Below are 24644 nucleotides of genomic sequence, written 5' to 3' on the forward strand. Positions count from 1 at the left end.
TGCAATTACATTGCAGTGCCTTCTCTGTTTTATCCAAAATTTCAAATTATTTATTTTATCACAAGTATTCCTTAGTTTAGTTTCCACACATCGTTTTAGTATACATTTTTATAAACATGTATTTATTTATTTATTAAAGTCAGCGAGAAAGACCACACATTGTTTTAGTATTTATTTATTTTTTCAGCAAGAGAGAAGCCCAGCCCGACCCGAAGTAATGATTGACATTTTAGCCCCGGCCCGACCTGAATTTCGGGTCAGGTTCGTGTTACATCTTTGGCAAGACGTCGTGGCGAGGTAACGAGGAATAAGACCCAATCGCAGGGATGCAGGTGAAGGCGATGGTGCTCAAACCAAAACTTTAATAACTTAAGCCGGATCTTAGAAAATAACAAATAATTAGAAATCAAATCACATAACCAAACCTGACAAGGGGAGAGACGGGAAAATGAGGAACGAAGCAACTTGAAACACGGAACGAGATGACATAGAAACATGGCATGGCAAATAACAGCAGACGATCCGACGAATGACAATACAATCAGTGGGGTAAATAGACTGACATGGGTTGACGAGACAATTAGGAACACCTGGGAAACACACGAGGGAGTAGGCAGGGAATACACCAGGGGCAGAGAAAGGACAGCTGAACACAATGGGCAATCACTCAGACAGGACACCAGGGGGGGGGGGGGGGGGGAACATAAAACCAGACAACCCTAACAGTTTGGGCTCAAGAGCTTACCTCTAGCTACTAAAATAAGCAATAGTACACATAATTAATGGCTGCCTCCCTTGGTTGCAGTAGCAAGACAGTAGCAAGCACAGACACAGAAGACAGTGTACACCTAGGTAACCTTTGTTGCAGTAGCAAGAACAGATACTGACACAAGAAAAAGACATTGTAGAGCTAGATAAAACTGGAACCACATACAGGAAGTCTTCCACAAGGTGGGGACCTTCTGCAGACTGAGACTGAGGTTGAAAATATGCACAGACCCTCAGTAGTCTGGAGCAGAAGAATCAACAGTAGCAGAGTACGACACTCCCGATACTCCCTTTCCGTCCTGGTAAGCGCTGACAGCTCTTCCATCTTATCGGCGAGGGATCTCAATTCCCCCATAATAATAGATGGAATGATTGGTCTGAAGCATCACTTCTTCTCCCGGCACTTCTGTGCAGTTCCGGATTTCCAGCGTCATCGAGGTATTGCTCTTTCTGCTGCGTATTGTTCACAGCTGATCCCATGTTTATGACAGCGGATGCATGGCTGAATGTTTCTAAAAAAAGAACCAGGAGAAAGAAACTAAGCTAATAGAACAAAGAAAGTTGTAAAAACATTAAAGTAAAAAGTATAAAGTACAAAGTAAAGTACAAAGGAATGTAATAAGAAATATATAAAATACAGTGGCGGTCCGTGCATGTTCTCATAGCACCTTCAACGAATCAATCAAACACTCAAAAACTATTTTATGGCTATAAAACCTCTACTGCAGCTACAGCTGCGACACATAAAAAATAATCAATAAATCAATGCACAAAAATGGAGTAAAATCCACTTCCTAGCAGCATTTAATGATTAAATACAAATACTGGAGCTTTTCAGACATTACAACCGGGCCAGGGGGGTGATTTTCCCGGGAAAAGACAGCGATGATCGTCAATGGCGTACCGGCAAACATTGGCCGAAAATGGAGTAAAATCCGGTCCAAAACAGCTTTTATTGATTAAATACAAATACTGGAGCTTTTTAGACATCAGAACCGGGCCCGGAGTATCATTTCCCCGGGAAAAAGACAGCGATGAATGTCGATACGTCCATACGCGAAACGGCAAATATTGCACTAAAATGGGGTAAAATCCACTCCCCAGCAGCATTTATTGATTAAATACAAATACTAGAGCTTTTCAGACATTACAACCGGGGCAGGGGGGTGATTTCCCTGGGAAAAGACAGCGATGGACGTCAATGGCGAAACGGCAAAAATTGTACTAAAATGGGGTAAAATCCACTTCCTAGCAGCATTTAGTGATTAAATACAAACACTCGAGCTTAAATACAAACACTGGAGCTTTTCAGATATCAGAACTTGGCCCACAATTGAAATATTATTAAGGAATATAGCCATATTATACTCACCAAAAATCATTTTTAACTGTACACAATATCCATCCTCCTTTCTTTCTTCTTTCTTTTATATCGCCATCGAAGCTAATGCTGAAAGTCGAGCCTGTCCTGTCGTATTTCTGGCATAGTCTGTCTTGAAAATGGCTTTAAATCAACACAACAATATATTTGCTTGTGCAGCTAGCTCCAGATACAGTTTGGTAGCCAATCATATTTGGTGAAAGCGATGACGTATCCCTATGCCTGTGACAAGGCAATGACGTATCCTTACGCCTGCGACAATACTTTGTGGTGTTGCCAACTCGAAATCTGATTGTTAAAGCAACAGTCTTATCGACGCTTGTTTAAAGCGGCAGAGCCCCCAGAACTGATTGTGAAGGCTTTGAGGCAGATTTCTGACCCTGGCAACAAATAATGGCTGAAATTGGTTAAATGCTTCAATATGAAAACACACATCTGGAAACAGTGCAACCAGGGGGAAAAGCAATGAAAGGAAGCTAACAGACAATATGGAATTATTTAATAAGTATTGATGGACAAAATATAATATATGATTCAGATATTTCTTAGGCCAGCAGAGAAGGCCTTGAAGGCCCTGACGGCCCGCCACTGTTCAATAGTGACCCCTGCAGTACTTCTTAAATAACTGCGAGTAAATAAGTAAATTACATGCAGCAAACCCAACATCACCCTTGAAATCATATTTAATCTATATTCAACACTTTGTTGCCATTCATGACATTAGACATCTAATAAATTTTGACTGGGAAGGAAGGACTGGTAGAAAATCATTGGATGTCTTTTACCGTCATTGTTAGCGTTGTGTCTTCAGCTAGTACCTACAACGCCATGTGCTCGTTTTCTTTTCTGAGGGATTTGAAGATAGACCGAGACAAGAAAGAGGCCCAGGGTGCGTTTGACAGATCACCAACCGCCTTGATGAAAGAAGCACACAGTTCGACATCTGACTCCAGTTTATATCTTCTTTCCAGCAAGCAAAAGTGGGTGTTAATTTGAATAATACTGGGCATGTTTCATTTTAGAAGGAAGTTCCAAATATGGAGTTGTTTTCCTGGTTCGCTAGAATTGGCAATTAACCTGTTTTATCACTAAGGTGCTTGAAAATAATGGTAGGATCCTTCTGATGGTACCAGGCCCCCAGGCCAGAGCTGGAATGTCCGATGCCTCCTTATCTCAAGCCTGAGACAAAAGAGTTCACAAGAAAGAATTGTGAATCCTCAGATACGAGGTTGAATTTGCAGAACAAAGAGTATTGTGTTGAGAAGCAGCTACGAATATTAGGCATTAAAATGTAAGTGTGAATACATATGATTTGAGTTATAATACAAACGGGCCGGCCCGGTGGGGCAAGTGGTTAGCACGTCGGCCTCACAGCTCTGGGGTCCTGGGTTCAAATCCAGGTGATGTCCATCTGTGTGGAGTTTGCATGTTCTGCCTGTGTGGGTTTCCCCCTGGGTACTCCGGTTTCCTCCCACATTCCAAAAACATGGATGGTAGGCTGATTGGACACTCTAAATTGCCCCTAGGTATGGGTGTGAGTGTGAGTGTGCATGGTTGTCCGTCTTCTTGTCCCCTGTGATTGGCTGGCCACTAATTCAGTGTGACCCCCGCCTCTGACCCGAAGTCAGCTGGGATAGGCTCCAGCACCCCCGCGACCCTAACGAGGATAAAGCGGTTCAGAAAATGAGATGAGGGCTCCTCTAAAAATAATGCTGAGCACTAATAATTTCAAGAAAAAAATCAATCAAATAAAAACTAGCAAATTCACCCTAATACAAATTAAACCAGAAATAATGGAAATATCTAAACTTATTACCATTTTTTTTGCATCTAAAACCATGTTTGACTGCTGTTTGTTTTTCCATAAAACACCAGCTAATATGCTAGTAATTGTTACCACTGGCGATTAGTAATAGCGTTACGTACAACACAAGGGGATTAACTCACGCATTTAAGTGATTCAATGACAATTCAAAAAGTTATAAATGCTCCAAATGAAACCGAAGAACCATAACCGAGTGAGGCGGCCATTTTGGAGGGCAATGTTTCAAAACGAGAATCCCGCTTATTCAGCAACGTCTCGCGAGAGCCTAGCTGTGAGAGATAGGCGTTCCTGCTGCGACAACTTCCGTTTCCAGCAATTTCTGGCGTGTGTGTCAAGGAACCCCCGACTGGGCCGGCGAAGACACTTCTGGAAGCAACGCGTGTGCGCTCTGTGTCTACACCGGTGGCGGCTGCCGAAGAGACTGAATTCAGTTACAGAACACCCGAGATGGCCAAGTGGGGCGAAGGAGACCCTCGGTGGATAGTCGAGGAGCGAGCGGACGCCACGAATGTCAACAACTGGCACTGGTGAGGCGGGAAGAAAGGACAGCTCGAGCTAACCGGCTAATGCTAAGACCACACCGACCTCGTTCTTGCCAGTACATTTACGCAATTTGTACTCTATTAATGGCGCACTAATATGTCTCATGGTTGACTTTATACATCCCGGAGTCAAATATATCTGGCCTTTTATCCTCAGATGCTACACTTTGTTTAGAAAGTGTTTGACTAATAGCTACAACACCCTACGAAAGCTGTTAATAATACATTTAAATACAGTCAAACAAGCCATGCGCGTTGCTAAGGACTAAGAACGTCGGTCAATGGTAAAAAAGCGAACAGTAGCGCTAAACAAGCTAAAGTCTTAAAATACGCCAGAGAACACTTGAAATAATATAAAATGAACAGCTTAAAGACAGTACTTGTACCAAAAACAGGGAAACAAAGTTTCCCCTTTCGCTCCAATACACCTACATCACATTGATGTGGTTTCAGGAATGAAGAAAATTGACAACTGGTATTCTCAGCAATATTTAATTATTTAACTATTAGAACTGTTTGAGCACTATCTAGCAAAAGCTTGCACATTTGGCTTTTTTGTCACTGTAACATTTTGTGGTGTTAGTTCCTAAGTTTTATAAATTTGCAGAACATTACAACACAACAGGATGTTACAAAAACTACAATGTACAAGTATATTACTCTTAATATCCATAATGAGCAGCAAGTTGTTGACCCATTGGTTGTTAATCACACATAACTGCATGAACAAAGTATCTGATTGACTCATTAGCTAGATTGACAGCGATAGATGTCCAAAACACTTGTAACGGAAGGGATGTCAGTGATTGAACAAGGGATATTAGCCGTCCAATGAAAGGCAGACAAGGTTTATGGTTTTCACATTATCAATTTATGTCCACAAAGCTAAGATAACAAAAAAACTGCCACATCCATTCAGTCAGCATCAATAATCGTCATCCTCATGCTCACTCCCTCGTCCCTGGTAACCAAACTCATCACCATGGAGATCTGTCACTGTCTAACTGGAACAACTTCTTCTGAAATGTTCCAACATCAGACATGCACAGCAGTTGTGCCCATATATGTTGGACTAGAGCTAAAAATATACAGTCATGCTGGATTCTTGGAAACTGGGAAATTTGAGTTTCCTAGTGTATTAAGTTTTGGTATGTATCCACAAGGGCTGTCAGAAATAATTTTTTTGAGTGTTAAATACAGTAATTCCTCTTCTATCACGGTAGATAGGTTCGAAGATCTGCCGTAATAGGCGAATAACCACAAAATATAGGGACACTGTTTTTATGGTGTCTATTTAATATTATTTGGGGTTTAAAGCCCTCTTTCTACTAATATTTAACTTGCTCATTACAGTATTGTTCACGATTCCTCCATTAACAAGAACAATTGTTAAGAAATAACATTTAATATTAAGGAAAATAAAGATTGCACTTTGTTGTGATGACATTTGAACTCAAGGCTAAGTTCTTCTTTTAGTAGTCGGGTATCCACATGGTTAAAGCAGCTTTCATACAGACTTATTTTGAGAGAACCTTCTTTGCTGTCTTACTAAAAGTTATGGAAGATGTCTCCTTAATGTTAGCTTTCTCCTTCATATTGGGAATGGTAGAATAATGGGGCGAGAGGACAGCACAAAAAGACCCCCACCTCATGGCAACATCAAAGGAATTACTTAACAAGCAGCAATGACATTTATGTTAGCCAAGACTGTCGTCAACACACTTAAGATCCTGATTGGATTGGATAACTTTATTCATCCCGTATTCGGGAAATTTCATTGTGACCGTAGCAAGAGGGTGAGAATGCAGATACAGGGAAGGCATAGTTACACATAGTTACAACTTAGACAATACAGTCGCAAAGGCCGCAGAGAGAATGTAATCATTGTTAAATTAGTCAGACATGTTAAAAAAATTGTGAATATTCCAGTGGGCACATTGCGATGTCGTTTGCGGCAAAAATTCGAGACATTCTTCAGGGCCGAAGGAAACTAACAGACTGGATCAAATCTTGCTCTCTGGCGATCAACCAATAGTAGTACCTTGGCGATCGACTGGTCGATTGCGATCTACATAATGAGCATCCCGGACTGAAACTATCTGAACTGCGTGCTAGATGGACAGTGACTGAGCGTGGAGGGGAACAAGAGGAACAAAAGCGAGCAGACAGCACTACAAAGAAGTAATGTAATGGGGCCGTATATTACATGACCCACTTCAGGTTTTTATTTGTCAAAAATGTTTAAAATAAATTTGGTTCCACTTCACGATTGTGTCCCATTTGTTGATTCTTGACAAAATAAATAAATTGTTTATCTGTCTGAACCCTGAAAAGTGGCAAAGTTGAAAAATTCAAGGGGACCACATACTTTTGCTGTAAAGTACAGTACTTTCACCTTCAGTACAGTAATTTCGCTTAAATTGTAGACCAGACATGGCCGCGAGAATTGAAAAAAACGCAAGTTCCGATCCCCCTTATATTACTAGTATCATACTACATGTTTTTGCGCTTATACAAAAAATAAAATCAAAAAGTTGGATGAACTTAACCATTTTAACCCAAGAGAAGTTTTTTGCAATGTTTTCAGAACATTTACATAAAATGGGAAATTCTTGATATCAAGTAAGAAAAATATGAGGACAGTGGGTTAAGGACATTTTAAATAAGGCTCCTCTTTAAACCGGTACGAGCCATTAAAAAATAAAAAAGGAAACGCCAGGGAGAATTCACTTCGATATTTTACTGGGTCGGCTCGGTGTTGTACTGCATCTCATAATCGTTTATGTTTGGCCGTGTTATTGTCCTTTTGCGTTCATGCTCCATGTTAGCCTCTATTGGTTTAAAATTACCACCGAAACTCCAGCTGCGAAAACATGTTGTATGATAGTAATAATAGGGGTGATTCTATTCTATTTTTTTTTAACAATTGAGCGTTTTTGCCTCAGGACGGAACGAGATGCCACGGGCTGGTCCTCCGACAAGTTAAAAAGTCTCCTGGTGGGCGTGCGTTTGGAGAACGACGAAGGAAGCTGTGAGATCACAGAGGTCAGCAAGGTGGAGGGTGAGGCATCCATCAACAACCGCAAAGGGAAGCTCATTTTCTTCTACGAGTGGAACCTGAAAGCAAATTGGACAGGTCGGTTTGAAAAGTCAGCTGCCTGAGAAAATCTTAACTCTCTCAGTTCCGTTGATGACGATAAACGTCCAGTATTTTGTTTTCATCCTGCTCTGAATCGAAATAAATTTGTCACGAGTACACGTCTAATCTATTTAAATTGGAAGCGAATTAATTTGAAATAAAATGGCAAGAAATAAGTGAATCGTTTTGTTTTTACAGGAATGTCCAAATCAGGAATTAAATACCAAGGATCCGTGGAGATTCCTAATTTGTCCGACGAGAACGATATGGAGGATCTGGATGTAAGTGCTCTCAACGGTACGTGTGGGTCAGTAGAGCCCTTGGCCTCATGTTGTCCTTTCTCCCTCCTTGTAGATTAGCATCTCATTGAACAAAGACGAGCCAGAGACATCGCTAGTCCAACTGATGAAGTCCAAAGGAGCTGACAAGATCCGTGAGGTCCTGGGAAGCTATGTGGGCTTATTAAAATCAGGTCAGAACAAAATGATGTTGTCAAGATGGCTCATTTGTCAGTAACAAGCTCACTTGTTGCTTAGGAATATGGAAATGCTATTCACTCTCATAAATTGCAATCTGTTTTGAAGCAATTTGTAAAGCACTCAGTGCCCCTGAATTCCCACCCCTTTAGGATTGTGGAAATCGTCTAGGATTGACTTCGCACATATTTATGAAGTCCACACTAGGCTAGCCATAAACGATCATTTTGATATTCATTGATTGCTATGGTGGCTTATGTGATGATGAACAAGTTTTAGCTGCAAATGTGAACCAAAAACTGTGCATTGGGAAATGTTGGAGTTCTGTAACACATTGTTTTACTATTTTAATATAGAAAAAAAAATATACATATATATATATATAAAAATACATACACACCCACATAAACATCGTTGTTTTTCTTTTCTGTGTTTAATTTAAACATTTAACTGAGCAATTTTTAATAATCTGATTATTAGCATTGTTTATTTTAGTTTTTAGAAAATGTAATATAAAGAAAAAATATGAAGTTTAAAAAGAGAATTATATTCAATAAAAAAATTTAGTTGGCAAAAATAAAACTTTTTTTTTTTTTAAATATATAAGTAGTTATGCAGACTTCACATTTTCCTATTTGTTTCATTTTAAATACCATATCAATCAGAAGATAGGTTGCATTTTTGTAGGCTAAATTATTTAATTTAATTGAGCACCAAGAACAGATTTAGTTTGGAAGGCTATTTATAACAATGCAGCGAGTGACATAAGGGACAAAGTCTTCAATAACATAAACCACACGATTCCAAGAAAAAGCTAGCTTTATTATGCGCAGCACACATTGCGGGTCAAGATACGCTGCTTCAACAAATTACCCATCAAACTTTGTTGGCGGAACAGTCTAATAACAACAGTCCCATGCTTCCCAGCATTCTGTGTGGCGCTTAAGATTTAAATAAGTTCATGTTGTGTACTACCACATTTTTTTCGGACTAAGTTGCACTAGCCGAAAATAGAAAAATGAAATCATTTATAAGTCACACTGGAGTATGTCACATTTTGGGGGGAATTTTATTTGAACAGATGTCATATAACATTTTTATATTATAGGAACAAAGAAAAAGAAACTGTCCACCTTGCTGCCTGTCCTGGGGTCTTGTAGCTCACGGGACCTTTTTTAAAGATATATTTTTCAGCATATACCTCTATAGCAGGGATGCCCAACTCTGGTCCTCGAGAGCCCCTATCCAGTCTGTTTTCCATGTCTCTCTCCACCAACACACCTAAATCAAATAATTGGGATAGGTATGAAGCTTCTTGACAGCTTGCTGATGAGTTGGTCATTTGATTCAGGTGTGGTAGAGAAGGGAGGTATGGAAAAAAGACTGGATAGTGGCTCTCGAGGACCGGAGTTGGCGACACCCTGCTCTATAAGATGCATTTTACCCATTTTACATATCTGTGCTCAGTCGGTGTCTAAGTATAACGAACGGGTTCTAATGTTGATGTTGTTGAACCTATCTATGGCTATAGTTAAGGTGTGACTACAAAAAGATGTCCACCCACTGCCAAGTTTTAATGATAATTATCGACACAGGCCTAGAGAGCCCTCTTTCAGTTTAGTGTAAAAAAAATAACAACAGGTGGAATGATATATTGTGTGGATAATTTCCCACATAAGTCGCACCCCTGGCCAAACTATTTTTTTAAAATGCGACTTATAGTCCATAAAATGCAGTAACGACTTGTTAACTTTTGCAGTTATGACAGCGAGACTGTGCTTGAGATTTGAGTTCATGGCCAGCCATTATTTATTATTTAATCTTTAACATAAATACCAATGATTCACTTTTTTTGTTAAAATATTTATTGAAAATGAATAAACAGAGCAAGGTGGTGGTGAGTGGTTAGCATGTCGGCCCCACAGTTATGGGATCAAGGGTTCAGTTCCAGCCCCAGGCCTTCCTGTGGGGAGTTTGCATGTTCTGAGGGCTTGTGTGGGTTTTCTCTGGGTACGCCGGTTTCCTCCCACATCCCAAAAACATGCCTGGTAGGCTGGTTAAACACAAAATTGCCCCTAGGCATGAGTTTTGGGATGGATGGTTGTCTGTCTCCTTGTTCCCTATGATTGGCTGGCCACCAATTTAGGGTGCCTGGTGTAGTTAGCTGGGGTAGGCGCCAGCATCCCCTGCGACACTTGTGAGGATAAACGGTACGGAAAATGAATGAATTAAAAAGAGAATATTTATACGATGATTTTTTATTTTTTTTCAAATGAAAAGACATTTTAAAATATATAGAAATCTAATATAAATTCTATAAGTTATTGGGAAAATTAAGACAATAAATAAATAGGGGTTTTGACAACATTTTGGTCTACAATGTCAAACTAATCAATCATTTCACAAAATAACCGACAATTTGATCATATAGTTTTATTTTATCAGGAGGGTCCTATAAACTGATTAGTTGCCATAGACGGTGATTGACATCTAATTCATTTGGATTTGTCAGTCCAACTGGATTGATGCTGTGTCATTGTTAGTGACAGCCAATATTGTATGCCGTATGTTCAGAGTTCACTCAAGGCATGATACTGCCGACGGCTAACGGCGTGCTTCAGCTGCAATCCTCCTCCCAGTCCAAAGCCAAGACGGACAAAACTCGGGTGGGCCCTGTTGAACGGTTGTACGGCTTCTTTACATTTCTACCACCGACGCCGCTAACTCCATTTTATTTTTGGCTGGCAGATTTCGTCGTCAAGCGGGACCGTGGCAACACCGGTGAACGCCGGCGTGAAGATCCCCACATGTAAGTTCAGCTTGACGGAAACGTTCCTCACCAGCCCAGAGGACCTCTACAGAGTTTTTGTCAATCAGGAGGTAAGAAATGTATCCTCAATGTCATAAAAATGAAGTGGTTTATTTAGTCTAACTTTTATTTATTTATTTATTTATTTGCGGCTTCATGTGGATGACATCGCAGATGACTCAAGCTTTCACGCATGCTCCGGCAACAGTGGACGGAGAGAAGGGAGGAAGGTTTCAGCTGCTGGGTGGAAATGTTCTGGGGGAATTCACGGAGTTGGTAAATAGGCATTTAAGCCTGTCACACTTGTGGAATGTATCACATTTGAGTGACATTTTATGTTTTTGGTAGGTGCAAAATGAGAAATTAGTGATGAAGTGGAGGTACAACAACTGGCCATGTGGTATGTATATCCATTCCATGGAACTCATGTTTTTGATTCAAAATAGTAGCATATTTTTGAACACCTTTTTGAACGAGAGAGCTCTTAGTTCTTTCGTGTTCGATCCATGGCTAGAGTCCATCTTCCAAGCGTTCACACCCACATTCTGTTGTCATTCACGTCAGGCCTTTTCTCTGTATAGGTGTAAGGTGTTGTTTCTTTGACTGTTGAGTGTTTTTGAGGGTTAAAAGCGCTATGAGCACACAGAAGTCAACTGCCTCGCCACTCGTCTGGGATGTTTTGAATGGATTTATCGTAATGCTTGGTGAACGCTCGCTGGGTTGACCGCAGTAAGTAGCGTGTAGGCAAGATTTGAAACCAGTCAGTCAAGCGGTCAGGGTCATACAAAATTTCCACTTTAGTGCTTAAACAAGGCGCAACGACTGATTGGGCGTCCCTCCCGTCCATTTTAGAGAACATTTTAGACTTTTAAGTGCGTCCTATAGGCGCGAAAATACGGTACTTCTGACCCAGTCTGACACAGTGTCTGCGTCGCCAAAAGTTGATGCCTGTGAAACCAAACAACTTCTGGTTTAGGCTGCATTAAAAATAAGCAATCAAACGATTTTAATCTTGTAATATTACAACAAAGACTTTTTGTGTTCGTTATACTTCTGATTTAATCTCATAATATTATAGCTTTTCTCTCAGAATATTACAATGTATGACTTCTTGGCAGGTTACTTCCAAGGGCACACCAGTATGGCACAGTGGTTGGGAAACACTGCTCTAATAACTTTTAAATTTAATATTAAAAATCTATATTAAGTAAAGAAATGCAGAATAATCATCAAATATATGATATGCTTTCTTTAACTTGGATAACATTTTTAGTTAAATCTTTTTGTGCATTGTTTTTGGTTTTACTGTATGTTTACGTCTAAAATCTTGCGGCCAGGCTAATGTAACATTTCTTTTCAAGCTGCTGAGGCGCCATGTGGTAAATGTGATTAAGTAGACTAGAGCTGGGGGATAAAATGATAGCGATAATTATCGTAAAATAATTTTTGTCAACAATAATACAGTCATACCTCCACTTACAAATGCCTCTAGGTATAAAAGTTTCTGGTTACGAATTTTTTTTATATGCAAATGAGGGACTCGAGATACGAAAAAGATCCAAGTTACGAAATCCCCCCAAAAGTACTGTATTTTCTCGAATTAAACGCGCACTCGAAAATAACACGCAGGTAATTTTGGGCCAAAAACATCTGGAAAAACGCAGTAATCGAATATAGTGCGCACCTAAAATTTCCCGCTGACGAAAATCAGAAATCTTACCTTTTTTTCTTTGTTTCACGATTGTTTTGTTCAAAACCGGATAGAGAAATCTTCAGGTACGAGCGTGTCGAGTGTCGTGCAGTTGGTGGAGTTATGCGTTTGAATTTTAGGACAATAGATGATACACAGAGTGGACAAACATATCATGTAGACATGTTATGTTGCAATACCTTTTAGACTTCCTTGAACATTGACTACATTTCAATATGATGCTGATACTCCATCAGTTTATGTTCGTAGTCCTCCGGCATCCTTTGGGCAATTGACGTTCTCTTTCTTACAGATAGGTCGTGCCTTTGCATAAACTTATAGCACCAACATGCAGACGATTTGAAGCCGGAATCCTTGTTGGTTTTTTTCATGATTTTCAGGGCGAGGATATGCAGCTCGACTGTGTTAATGGCACACCCTGCAGCTCTTCTCTCAGCAATCGTTTTAAGAAGTTCTTTCTCTAACTCTGGGAACATTGCTTTTCTTCCACGTCCCGATGCTTTTGCTGTTGCTTTTTCTTTCAATAATGACTCTTTCTTCTTCCTCCAACCACGGATGTTAGCTTCACTAATATCGAATTTTCTTCCAGCTTCTTTGTTGCCCAATTCCTCTGCCACTTTGATGACTTTTTTTTTGAACGCTGCGGTATAACTTGCTCGTTTTGATGCCATGTTGCTTGTACAATGTCCAAAACTGAACTGAGAGGGTGAACTGAGACGAGTACGAGGCTAGAGGGGGGCAGTGGTGGTCTCGGCTTTCCGATTTTCGATCGGCTTTACGAGATGACGTAAAATCCGTGCGTCAAAGTGAGTTTGACAATGCTTTTTTCGATCGAAAATTTGTAATTTATTTTAGTTATTGATTATAACACGCACCCCCATCTATTGGAATTAATTAAATAGCAAAAATCTGCGTGTTATATTCGAGAAAATACGGTAAATGCATTTCCTTATCTGTTATTTTATTTTGAATTCTCCTTATTAAGCGATTAAAAACCGTACAAATGCAACGTGGCGCATATTTTCACACACGCAAAAGTCTAAAATTTAGTACAAAAAGGACGGCTTTCGGCCCTAGTAGAACGGGCTCTTGCTGCTATCTGGCGAACAAACACGGATTACATCTATAACGGCCGCGGAGGGAGACGTTTCAGCGGCTCGGGGCACAGTTTCATATGCTTTATTTATTATAGAATTAAATCATTCCCTTATAATTTTCTCTCATTTTTGTGTGTTTCATCACATCTTTCATACAAAATTGGGACACTTTGACCAATTTTAAAGGGTTTAGTTGGTAGTTGTTTTTAGGACCGTGGAACGAATTAGAGAATTTACATATAAAGTAAACCTCTACTTACTAGATTTTCAAGTTACGAATAAAGTCTTGGAATCAATTAATTTCGTACGTGGAGGTCCCACTGTATTTAAAAACATTAAACTCGCTGAATAAAATAAAAGTTGTCCAATTTTAGGTTCATTAGAAACAATCTAACGCCTGAGTCAGCAAAATTAAATTGTGACACAATGATCATATCACACATGACTTACTGCCTAACAAGTTGGTCATCGGCCTACAAGACAACACTAAAACCAATTGAAACCATTTATAAGCAAGCCCTGAAAGTATTGGACAGAAACCCAAAAACCGTGTGCGGTTGTTTGGTCGCCCGGACCCAAACAACGGGCGACCAAAAGACCGGCGACAGAACAAGGTAAAACAACACGGTCTACGCATCAATAAAAGCCAACAATGGCCCTGAGCAGTTTCACTGAGCGGACGTGTGAGTGTATAAGAGTTTGTATGTACATGTGTTGTCCCTTTAAGAAGCTACATCAGTCAGGGTCTTAACAAGTTCTCCAACAAAACACAAAAGTATGGGAAATTTGGAGCTTTTCTTAAGCCTAATAATTAATAGGGCAATAAATATGACTAAATCATAATTCACAGTTTGTATTTAGGGAATTTGAGCAACAATTTAAATGGTAATTATCAATAACCTTCCGGGTGACCAAAAGACCGGCGGCCATACGACCGAGTTCCCCCCAAAAACGCACCACCACTGTTGAACGAGGAGAACATGTAAACTCCATACAGGTGGACCGACCTGGATTGGAATCCAGGACCCCAGAGGTGTTAGGCTGATGCGCTAACCACTTAATCCACCGGGCCACCCCTAAAATCATATTTCATATTCTCTTTTTATAAAGTAAGGTAACATGGTTAATTTAATCTATAATCATTATAAAGCGTGATTTATGGGTTTGTGAGTGTGTGTGTGTGTGTGTGTGTGTATGTTAAGATTATTTCGCTACGTTTGCCCAAACCGTGCAACGTAGAGTTGAATTTTTTATGGTGCCCAGAAACGGCTGTTGGATCCTAACAGACGAGTGATTGAATATCTTCATCTTCTCTAAGTGTGTAAACTCAATCTTTTAATTGTTAAACACCCATTTTTCAAAAGAGATTTTTTTTTAAATAGCGCAACAATTGTCTTTTGTTTCTAAACCACATGTCTCAAACCGATTCCACCGAGGTCCGCAGTGGGTCCTGGTCTTTGTTCCAACCGATCCTGTGCCGACATTTTAACCAATCAGGTGTCTTCTAAAATAAGTAGCACCTGACTTTAATTAACTGATTACACTTGCAAAAGGTATCCTCATGTTGAGTTGGAATGAAAACCTGCACCCACTGTGGCCCTTTGAGGACCGGTTTGACACCCCTGTTCTAAACAAACAGGCGGGACCGGCGGAGCCGGGCCCCCTTGCTTGTTTTATACAGTAAGGTAACATGGTTACTTTCATATTTGAATAAGGAGGAAAGTAATTTCAAATTTGAAACAAAAAAGATGTGATAATTATCGATATCGACTTTTTTTTTCTATCCTGATCATTTTTTTTTGTCCTATCGCCCAGCTCTAAAGTAGACTAATATCTATGAACTGACTTTGTAGAGCACTACGCCACGGTGACGCTGTCGTTTGCCGACCGACGCAACGAAACGGAACTGCGCATGGACTGTCGCGGTGTCCCCAACGATGACGAGGAGCGGACCAGGGACGGCTGGCGGAGGTTCTACTTCGAGGCCATCAAACAGACTTTTGGCTTCGGAGCACGACTCTTCTGAAAGCTTTTTTTTGTCTGACAGTTAGCTCTTTGATTCATTATCATGGAAGATGAAACGTCAGTGAGGATGGTTTTTGTTGTTTCTTTTCCTTTCTTTTTGTCCTTGTGTATTTCTTTTCAGAGGAGACTCACAAGAACCACTCGAGCAAATTGGCCCACGCTCTGACATGTCAACAAATATTGTTACTGTCCATTTATTTAAAGAAACCAGTTACCTTCGAAACGGTCCCGTTTGGCGCAAGCGGAGCGCTGGTGCATGTTCATTCGACCGCAATCCGTTCTTTAATGTCCCAGCTTTCATCAAGGCGTCATAGGGTGAGCCAGTTCAGCAAAGGAAACGTCGTCAGCGTTGCATGACGACCACCTTTGCGTGGTTTAGCTATTTATACCTTTTCATGCAGATGGCGTGATGCCAGATTTGTGGAATAAACTGATCACTGCGTGCAGGTCCTGTGCTTTTTTTCTTTAAATTGATATTAACGGTAACCCAGCAAACTAGATTGATTGCTATAGTCATGCTGCGCTTATATTACATAGATCAATCTGGGGAAAATCCAGGCTGCAAAAATGTGCAGTTGTTGATTGGACGATGCTCTTGTCACAATCCGTAATTAAACCACAGTACAATAATCCCTCGTATATCGTGGCCTCACTACATCGTGTTTTTTTGTTTCAGTGGGATTTTTATATATATTATTAATTTTTTGGGTGAAGCTCATGAAAATGTGAAAATCCACACTGAAACTCGCAAGCAGAAGCCACTCCACATCCTCCGCTTGCTACTAAAACTCAGCACTGAAGTAAAAAAATAAATAAATAGATAAAAACAATTTTAAAGTTCATAAAAATGAAAATCACGCTGAAATTCGCAAGCGAAAGCCACTCCCCTGTCCTCCGCTTGCTACTACGACTCAGCACTAAAGTAAAAAAAATGGGGGTGACCGTATGTAAGATGTTTTTTTTTAAATGGGGGTGACCTTACTTCGAGGTTTTTCGTTTATCGCGGCCATGTCTGGTCTGCATTAACCGTGATAATCAAGGGATTACTGTAGTCTTGTGTCGCTCAAGGGGAAGTGTCGAAGCATCTTTTTCTGTCAAAAAATGCTTTTTGTGACGCTCCTAATGAGGGAATGAAGAGTATTTCAGACAACAGTTGGGAAATTAACCCACCCTTTGCATTCTGCCAGTGTTCAAGTGGATAGTCGCTTCCTGATCAAGTCTGCTGCTCCTCCCTTTTCCCTGATTAGCTCGCCATAAGAAGGCGACCAATCCACATTGACCCACAGTATGATGTACACTGCAGGGGTGTCAAACCCGTCCTCAAAGGGCAGCAGTGGGTGCAGGTTTTCATTCCAACTCAACAAGAGGATACCTTTTGCAAGTGTAATCAGTTAATTAAAGTCAGGTGCTACTTATTTTAGAAGACACCTGATTGGTTAAAATGTCGGCACTGGCTCGGTTGGCACAAAGACCAGGACCCACTGCGGCCCTCGGCGGAATCGGTTTGACACATGTGACGTACAGTAATCCCTCGAATATCGCTGCTTCACTACATCACATTTTTTTCTGGGGGGCATATTTTTGTTAATTACATTTATTTTCATAAAAATGTAAAAATACATGCTGAAATTCGCAACCGGAAGCTACTCCCCTGTCCTCCGCTTGCCACTAGAACTCAGCACTGAAGTACAAAATGAATAAGTAAATAAGTCTCTTTTTTTTTAAAGTTCATAAAAATGTGAAAACCCATGCTGAAACTTGCAAGCAGAAGCCACCCCCCTGTCCTCTGCTTGCTACTAGGACTCAGCACTGAAGTAAGAAAATAAATAACAATTTTGAAGTTCATAAAAATGTGAAAATCCACGCTGAAATTCGCAAGCGAAAGCCACTCCCCTGTCCTTTTAAAAAAAAATTGGTGACCCTACTTCGCGGTTTTTCGTTTATCGCGGCCATATCTCATCTATATTAACCGTGATAATCGAGGGATTACTGTATTTGTTTGCAGAAACATTGTTTCTCTGTCAACCAAAACGTTTCATTATGATTTTTTTTGTATTTCTGACAAAACTTCAGAAATGGACCTTTAGTATCTGTAAGAACTATTTTGCACTTTGACATTGTATGCAACCAGATACAGCGAGTCTAGGTTACTTACCACTGAGTTCAATTCCTATACTGGTGCCGTAACCCGAATTTCCACGTATGTTGTATTTCACTGTTGAAGTCAGCATTTCTCTATAAATCTATACATATTACTATTTCTAAGAATGTGTGTGCGGGTGCGTGTATGCGTATCCGTGGAGTTTGGGTGAAATGAGACAAGACCGTAAGTGATTTGAATGCAGTTTTCACCAAAAGTTGGCAAATTTACGCCTCTAGAGATCCACCGCGGCCGATTTTTGAATTTGGATTCCAGTTTTTCAGAAAATTGATATTTGTACCAGGGTGTTGCATTTCTTAGGTCGGAAAAGTGCAACTTAGGGCCATTTTTTCGGTACTTGCGAAACTTTCAGATCAAAACCACTCTGTTTTGTAAAAGCACCATGACGAAGACAACATTGTACGTGCATCATTTTCCAGGTCATTTGTGTCATCTTGCTAAAAATCGATAAAAACCCTCGATTTTGGACACATTTCATACGGATTGGACGCCATTTCCACAATTTACGTCCGATTGTAATGCGGTTTTTCGACTATGGTTAGCTTCAATAGGGAATTGTGTCATGACAGGGCCCAAATTTTGAATTTTGCCTTTGGTTCTTCAAAAAATCGATTCAAATTGACCCCTAGGTCGCATTTTTGACCTTTGACCAATGTTCCCTGTAATTTTTCGTTGGTCTGAGCAGAAAGACAACCTCCCTGAGCGCACTGAGTACCCGTGTGAGCAATATCATCATTGCTCACTATGGGCACACACCAGTATCACACCTGTCATAAGCAGGTGCATGTCAATGTTCCCTCTAATTTTTTATGTATCTGGGGCATACACACAAGCTCCCTGAGCAAACTGAGGACTACTGTGAGCAACATCAGATATGCACCTTTTATTTTCAAATAAGCAATTTGGTCCACTTAAAAAAAAGACAAAAATCTGAAAAATGGGATGTACAAATGCTATACAGTATGTGAGAGTCCTGCTTTGGCCATAGGAAGAGTCCTGCTTTGGCCTGGCTGAGGGTCCTGTTCTGGAAGATATAAGACATATACAACTTTCAGACATAACATTTTGGTCACATTAAAACATTCACATTTTGCACAATCACTTGTGCTGTAGCTTGTGATGCAGTGCAAATTCCTGTAACACTTTGTCTGTAAAATATCCAATTACACAGTTTTTCTTGGCATTTCTACTACCCATAAATGATGTAATAGTAACAACATTTAATGATTAATATCCGTAAAGACAAAATCTTAATAAACGTCACTAGAATATGCACAAATCTGACTTAAATTTTACCTTATTTTTCACGTCTGTCCTTCTCACTTTTCCAATGGTTGTACACTTTGTCCAGGTTGATGGCTTTGTCTGCTTCTTGCTTGGACTTTATGCGCATCAGCTGATCCAAATGCATACCTGTCAACCTCTGCCGATAACTGCCCTTATAAATGATTATGATTCCCCTTACAACCCCCCAAAAAACCTTACAAACACCGTACGATTCGGTGGCCAGCCAATCGCAGGGCACAAGGAGACGGAGAACCATGCACACTCACACCCATACCTAGGGGCAATTTGGAGTGTTTTGCCGACACGCTTCTACATAGAGAGAAGGCGGACATGGGTGGGGTCAGACGCTAAAGGCACGCCCCTACAAGGTACCCGTATATAGTGTGGGCATGTGTTTATTGCAAAACAATTTCGGTTTGGTTTCTAAGGCCCCCCCACGCAGCTGTGAAAAACCAAGTCACGAAAATGAACTCTGAGCTTGCCGTCATTCCGGAGGCTTAACTAAAGCGCCGGGCTAGTTACGCCACTATTTGCGAATGGATTGTGGCCGCCTGGACGAACGTGTCTGCTTGCACTGTTGTTAAAGGCACTAACAACAGATGCTTGAAAACCGCTGGACACAGCTTTACGAAGGGTGGCAGGCAGCGCTGGGCTAGTTATGCTAGCAACTATTTGCGAATGGATTGTGGCCGCCTGCAAAAACGTCTAAAACTCTGGCTAAATAAAGTACAACCGAACTCAGTTTTGCTTCTGTTGACTTTTTAAAAACATGTTTTTAGCGTGTGTCCGTATGTTTAAGCTGGTGTATGTTTTGCCATGCCTGGCTGCGTCTTTAAAAGCGGTGCGTCCTGTGTGTGTGTCTCAAATACCGAAATAGCACTCGTTACGGACACTGCGTCTTTAAAAGCGGTGCGTCCTGTGTGTGTCTCAAATACCGAAATAGCACTCGTTACGGACACTGCACCTTTAAATGCGATGCGCCATATAGTCGTGAAAATACGGTACTTTTTCTAGCATTCTGACTCAAATTTTGCATGACAAAAGTCATCAACCAATAATACTTCATTGTTATTAAATCAAAGCACTTAATTTCATTGATATTTCTTCTATTTGTCTCATTTTTTGTGTCATCAATTGTAATTTGAGATCAAAAATTTCCTTGAACAAAATCCATTCCATTTCAGTTTGTTAGTAAACACAATGTGGATTCTTAACTTAATTGTAATTAACACAAAATTAAATCTTTCGAAGACATGATTTTGAAAGCGCACACAGCTTTCTTCGTGAGCCACGCAGACAAAAAGACACAAATTCTGTGAATAACAATCATATTTCACCAGGACGGGCAGCCTGGTGGATTGAGTGGTTAGCACATCGGCCTCACAGCTCTGAGGTCGTGGGTTCAAATCCAGGTCGGTCCACCTGTGTGGAGTTTGGATGTTCTCTCTGGGCCTGCATGGGTTTTCTCCAGGTACTCCGGTTTCCTCCTACATTCCCAAGACATGGGTTAGGGGTTGGTAGGCTGATCTGACACTACATTTGTCCCAGGTATGGGTATGAGTGTGAATGTTTGTCCTTCCTCTTGGCTGCCCCCCGCCTCTGGCCCGAAGTGAGCTGGGATAGGCTCCATGCAAATGTGGAAACAAGGTCAAGAACCAACGCCAACAGAAACCATGTCAAGTGTGTATACATTGTATTCATGGAGCTAAATAGATGCTTAATTGTGTTGCATTAAAAGAGATTTTTTTCCACATCTGCAACCTAACACGCGTTTAATATATTTATATGGTCTTCATTTAAGTTTTTACCTGATTTGTGGTGTACTTGCAATAAGCTTTCGTACTTTTTGTATTATTTAAGAAAAATATATATGAAAAGACTGTTCTGAGCAACGACAGGAGAGGGCGCCAAATTATCCAGGTTGACGTAACTTCACGTCAAAATGTAATATGCAAAATTACATTCATCTGAGATTATCATTATGGTTAGTTTTTACTTCAAAGCAAATGATGTAATGAAAGCGACTATAAAGTCGTGAAATAACAAATAATAATAATCAGATGCTACAACAGTAGCAAGATTTTTAATCTGTTTTCTTAGTTTGAGTGTTGTTAATTAGTAAAATTCCACAGTTGCTGTAAGGTTAATGTAAAAAAAAAAGTTAGTTTTAGAGCTACTCAATGGTAGAGAAGGAGCTATATATTGTGGACTTAATTGTGGGATTTTTTTGTGTTTTGGGGAAAAATGCTATGCTTGTTTTGACTAAAATAAACATCATTGAGCTACCCAACCAACCATTTACATTAAAAGCCCCTATTATTGATTTAAAGGGAAAAAGCTGCCGTGTTAATGAAAATTAACGCCGTCGAAAGTAACAACATGGCGTCCGTGAACCACGTGACTACGTTTTAACCAACAGGGAGTAATGCGCTGAGTTCAAGGAGTTTCCAGACTTGCTTTTTGACGGCTTCTGTAGCTTTGAGCTGCCAGCTTGCTAACGTGGACCTGGCACGCTCACTCGGAAACGCGTCGGACTTTTACCGTCTGAAAAGTTACAGCAAAAATTGGAGGGGGCTCAGCGACCGAAGCGTCGCCGCGGAACTCGGAGATTAACTTCTCACCGAAATGAAACTTTCCACCCGGTGGGCCCAAACGTCACTTTTGGGGGGGCTCGCGAACGTGTGCGCGCTGACGCTATCTCGCTAGCCTGCTAGCTGGCTCGCAGTTAAAGAGCGTATACGGCTAGGTGGCTAACGCTTAGCCACCTGCAGGACTTCGACCGCTGCTGGTTCACCAGGTCCAGCCTAAACAAGAAAAGACGAAAAAAGTGGTCAGCTCAACTCGTGGATGTGGTCGCCCCGCGAGTTCTTGTCCACTTTTACCTGGGACAGGAACGCAAGGACCAAAAGTTCACCCGGGATCCAAGCGCGATGGCAAGCGATCTTGAAACCGGTCACTTGGACTCTACTTTGACAGCGGAACCAGCAGCAAGCTGTGGCGGCAACGATCATCAAAACAAGCCCATGGAGACCCCGCGGGCCGCCGAAGAAGGCGAGCCGAGCACCAACGACGACGCCAAAAAAGTCGTCGAGGCTCTACCGCCCAAAGTCAACGCGTGGTCCCGTAGGACCACGGGGAGGGTACCGCTGCACAACGTCCACCCGTCGGCCTCACAGGATCGAGGTGAGCCCGTTGTTTTGTGTGATTCTTTACCGTTGTGTGACTTTTTTCCTTTGGCTTTTTCCAACGTGTGTGTGGCAAGCACGTCTCATGTGCGTACTTTGACAGCCAGAACAATTCCATCGTGTACATGAGTGGATGTATTTTATTAAATTCTTGCATTTTTATGTTGGCTTGTCGACATTGGCGGCCCCCGCCCCTGGAATCTACCCCTCCTCGCCTTACAAGCACCACGTGTTGATTGCTGACAAGTGCTACCTCTTTAGCCCTTTAGCATGTAGCGTCCGTGGCCCCGCCTCCCACAATGGTTTACTCCTCCCTTTCCCTGGAAGAGATGCCAGCTAATGTAGACCAGACATGGCCGCGATAATCGAAAAACCGCGAAAATAGGATGACCCTTATTATTAGTAACATACTACTACATGTCTTCCCCCATTTACAAAAATACAAGCAGAGTAATGCAATGTATTAATATCTACATATAATCTACAAATAAAAAATGTAAACACTAAGTACTGTACTCACAGTGAAAATCGTTCCTCTCCATTTGATTTAAATCAGTGTTTCCCAACCTTTTTTGAGCTGTGGCACACTTTTTGCATTGAAAAAATCTCAAGGGACACCACCATCTGAAAATCTTTTAATTTAAACTGATGCCTATATTAATGATTGTCATTCTCGTTAAAGTTTTATCAGCGGGAATCACATAAAACTCCAAAATTATTCCAAAATCTAATTTTTCACACTGACCTAATGTCACCAAAAGTTGATGTCTGTGGCTGACCCTGACCAACTTCCAGTTCGAGTGATGCAAAAATAAGTAATGTAATGTTTTTAATCGCATAATTATATGACTCCTCCTAATATTACGCAAAAAAATGTGCTTACACAGACTTTATGTCGCCAAAAACTGATCCCCTACAAACCAGACAACTTCCAGTTCATGTTAGAGGAAAAAAAAGCAATTAAATGACTTTAACAATTTGAACCTCGTAATAGTATAATCTATAATTTGATGTTCATCATATTTTGATTTTAACCTTGTAATAGTAATAATAAATAAATCATCTAAAACAATGCAAATAGAGCATTTCCCAATGTTTGGTGACACTGATTTACTTTCGGTACGCCACCGCGATCGCTACTGCGCTAAAATGTGTACATACCTATACAGTAATACCTTGCCATATGAGTGCCCCGACATACGAGGAATTTCAGGTCCGGGTAAAATTTGGAGCAAATATTTACCTGGAGATACGAGACAAATTTTGAGATACGAGACAGCCAGGTGGCCAGGCCGCGAGAGGCTGTCTTTCTCCCCGCATCTCCATCGTGCAAAGATCTGTACGAGCACTGGGCGGAGCATAGCATTTTTTTCCATGTTTTCTTTGCGTTAGTCAGTGCAGGATTAAGAGAAACAATGGATCCAAAGAAAGCGTAGTGCGAAGAAAAGGCGTATGATGACAATCGATATTAAGCACGAAATAATCGAAAAACATGAGTAGTGTATGGGTGACTGAGCTGGCTCGTCAATACCTACAGAGAAGCAGGAAGTTTGCCCCGAGAGGTTATTGCACAAGAAGGTTTAAATTTATCTAAATCCTGTTCTTTTTTTTTCAGAGGGTGGGAACGAATTCATTTGTATTTAGTTCATTTCTATGGAAAACGTTGATTTGAGATACGAGCTCAGTCCCGGAATGTATTAAGCTCGTATCGCAAAATATGACTACACTGTTAACTCCAGAAACAGCTCTTGTTGATCTGTTGGAATTTTTTTTACAAACTCTTGCAGTGAAGGAGGAGCTTTGTGTTGGAAGATTTTGTAAACTAAAGTGGCATCTGCATATTTAACAGTATTGTCCCAGTTCAGGCATTTATGTTCTTTTAATATCTGACATTGATGGTAAGTTTTTGGTTTTCTGTCCAACAATTTCAGAGCTTGCTTATAAACAGTTTCAATTAGTTTTAGTGTTGACTTGCAGGCCGATGACCAAGGCAGCAAGTCATGTGTGATATCATCATTGTGTCAAAATACAGTTTTGCTGACTCAGGAGTTACATTGTTTCTAATGAATCTAAAGTTGGACAAATGTAATTCTTCTCGGTGTTTTTTAATTTGTCGTTTAAAGACACGTTGTGAGTCAAGAGTGATTCCTAGCTATATAAATTCTCGGACTACATTTATTGTTTTACCTTGGACAAAAACGATGGAATTACTGTCAGTTGTCACTCTTTTTGACAAGT

The 24644-nt window shown here is 40.6% G+C and overlaps 2 protein-coding genes and 3 long non-coding RNA genes across 9 annotated transcripts in view; 3 read left to right on the forward strand and 2 right to left on the reverse strand.

Annotated features, from left to right (window-relative positions):
• Positions 1 to 157: 157 nt before the first annotated feature.
• Positions 158 to 4228, reverse strand: LOC144089727 (uncharacterized). Of its 2 annotated transcripts, none has more exons than XR_013305159.1 (2): positions 2935 to 4228; positions 158 to 1280 (listed from the first exon to the last, which is right to left on the reverse strand). It is a non-coding gene; the product is annotated as an uncharacterized LOC144089727 (long non-coding RNA). The 2 variants fall into 2 exon arrangements; XR_013305158.1 differs by having other exon boundaries at positions 2141 to 4228.
• LOC144089729 (uncharacterized) lies at positions 981 to 3130 on the forward strand. Its single transcript, XR_013305162.1, has 3 exons — positions 981 to 1070; positions 1132 to 1206; positions 3001 to 3130. It is a non-coding gene; the product is annotated as an uncharacterized LOC144089729 (long non-coding RNA).
• A 37-nt stretch (positions 4229 to 4265) lies between the features above and the next one.
• ahsa1b (AHA1, activator of heat shock protein ATPase homolog 1b) lies at positions 4266 to 16219 on the forward strand. The gene is made up of 9 exons (XM_077620843.1): positions 4266 to 4501; positions 7462 to 7652; positions 7854 to 7936; positions 8010 to 8127; positions 10706 to 10797; positions 10880 to 11011; positions 11115 to 11216; positions 11289 to 11340; positions 15602 to 16219. The coding sequence occupies exons 1-9, from the start codon at positions 4422 to 4424 to the stop codon at positions 15772 to 15774; spliced, it is 1023 nt and encodes a 340-aa protein (XP_077476969.1). The 5' UTR covers positions 4266 to 4421; the 3' UTR covers positions 15775 to 16219.
• A 2600-nt stretch (positions 16220 to 18819) lies between these two features.
• LOC144089728 (uncharacterized) lies at positions 18820 to 22637 on the reverse strand. 2 transcript variants are annotated; one of them, XR_013305161.1, is made up of 4 exons: positions 22104 to 22637; positions 21843 to 22025; positions 19231 to 21765; positions 18820 to 18958 (listed from the first exon to the last, which is right to left on the reverse strand). It is a non-coding gene; the product is annotated as an uncharacterized LOC144089728 (long non-coding RNA). The 2 variants fall into 2 exon arrangements; XR_013305160.1 differs by having other exon boundaries at positions 19231 to 22025.
• larp1b (La ribonucleoprotein 1B) overlaps positions 21608 to 24644 on the forward strand; it is a 61379-nt gene continuing 58342 nt past the window's right edge. Inside the window, exon 1 of one of the 3 annotated variants that reach the window (XM_077620839.1) lies at positions 21608 to 22404. In XM_077620839.1, coding sequence (XP_077476965.1) covers positions 22152 to 22404 — 253 coding nt within the window. In that variant the 5' untranslated portion in view covers positions 21608 to 22151. The remainder of the gene's footprint in view (positions 22405 to 24644) is intronic. The other 2 variants (XM_077620838.1, XM_077620842.1) reach the window with 2 other exon arrangements.

The sequence above is a fragment of the Stigmatopora argus genome, chromosome 15 (assembly GCF_051989625.1).
Source record: "Stigmatopora argus isolate UIUO_Sarg chromosome 15, RoL_Sarg_1.0, whole genome shotgun sequence".
In the NCBI taxonomy this organism is placed as follows: domain Eukaryota; kingdom Metazoa; phylum Chordata; class Actinopteri; order Syngnathiformes; family Syngnathidae; genus Stigmatopora; species Stigmatopora argus.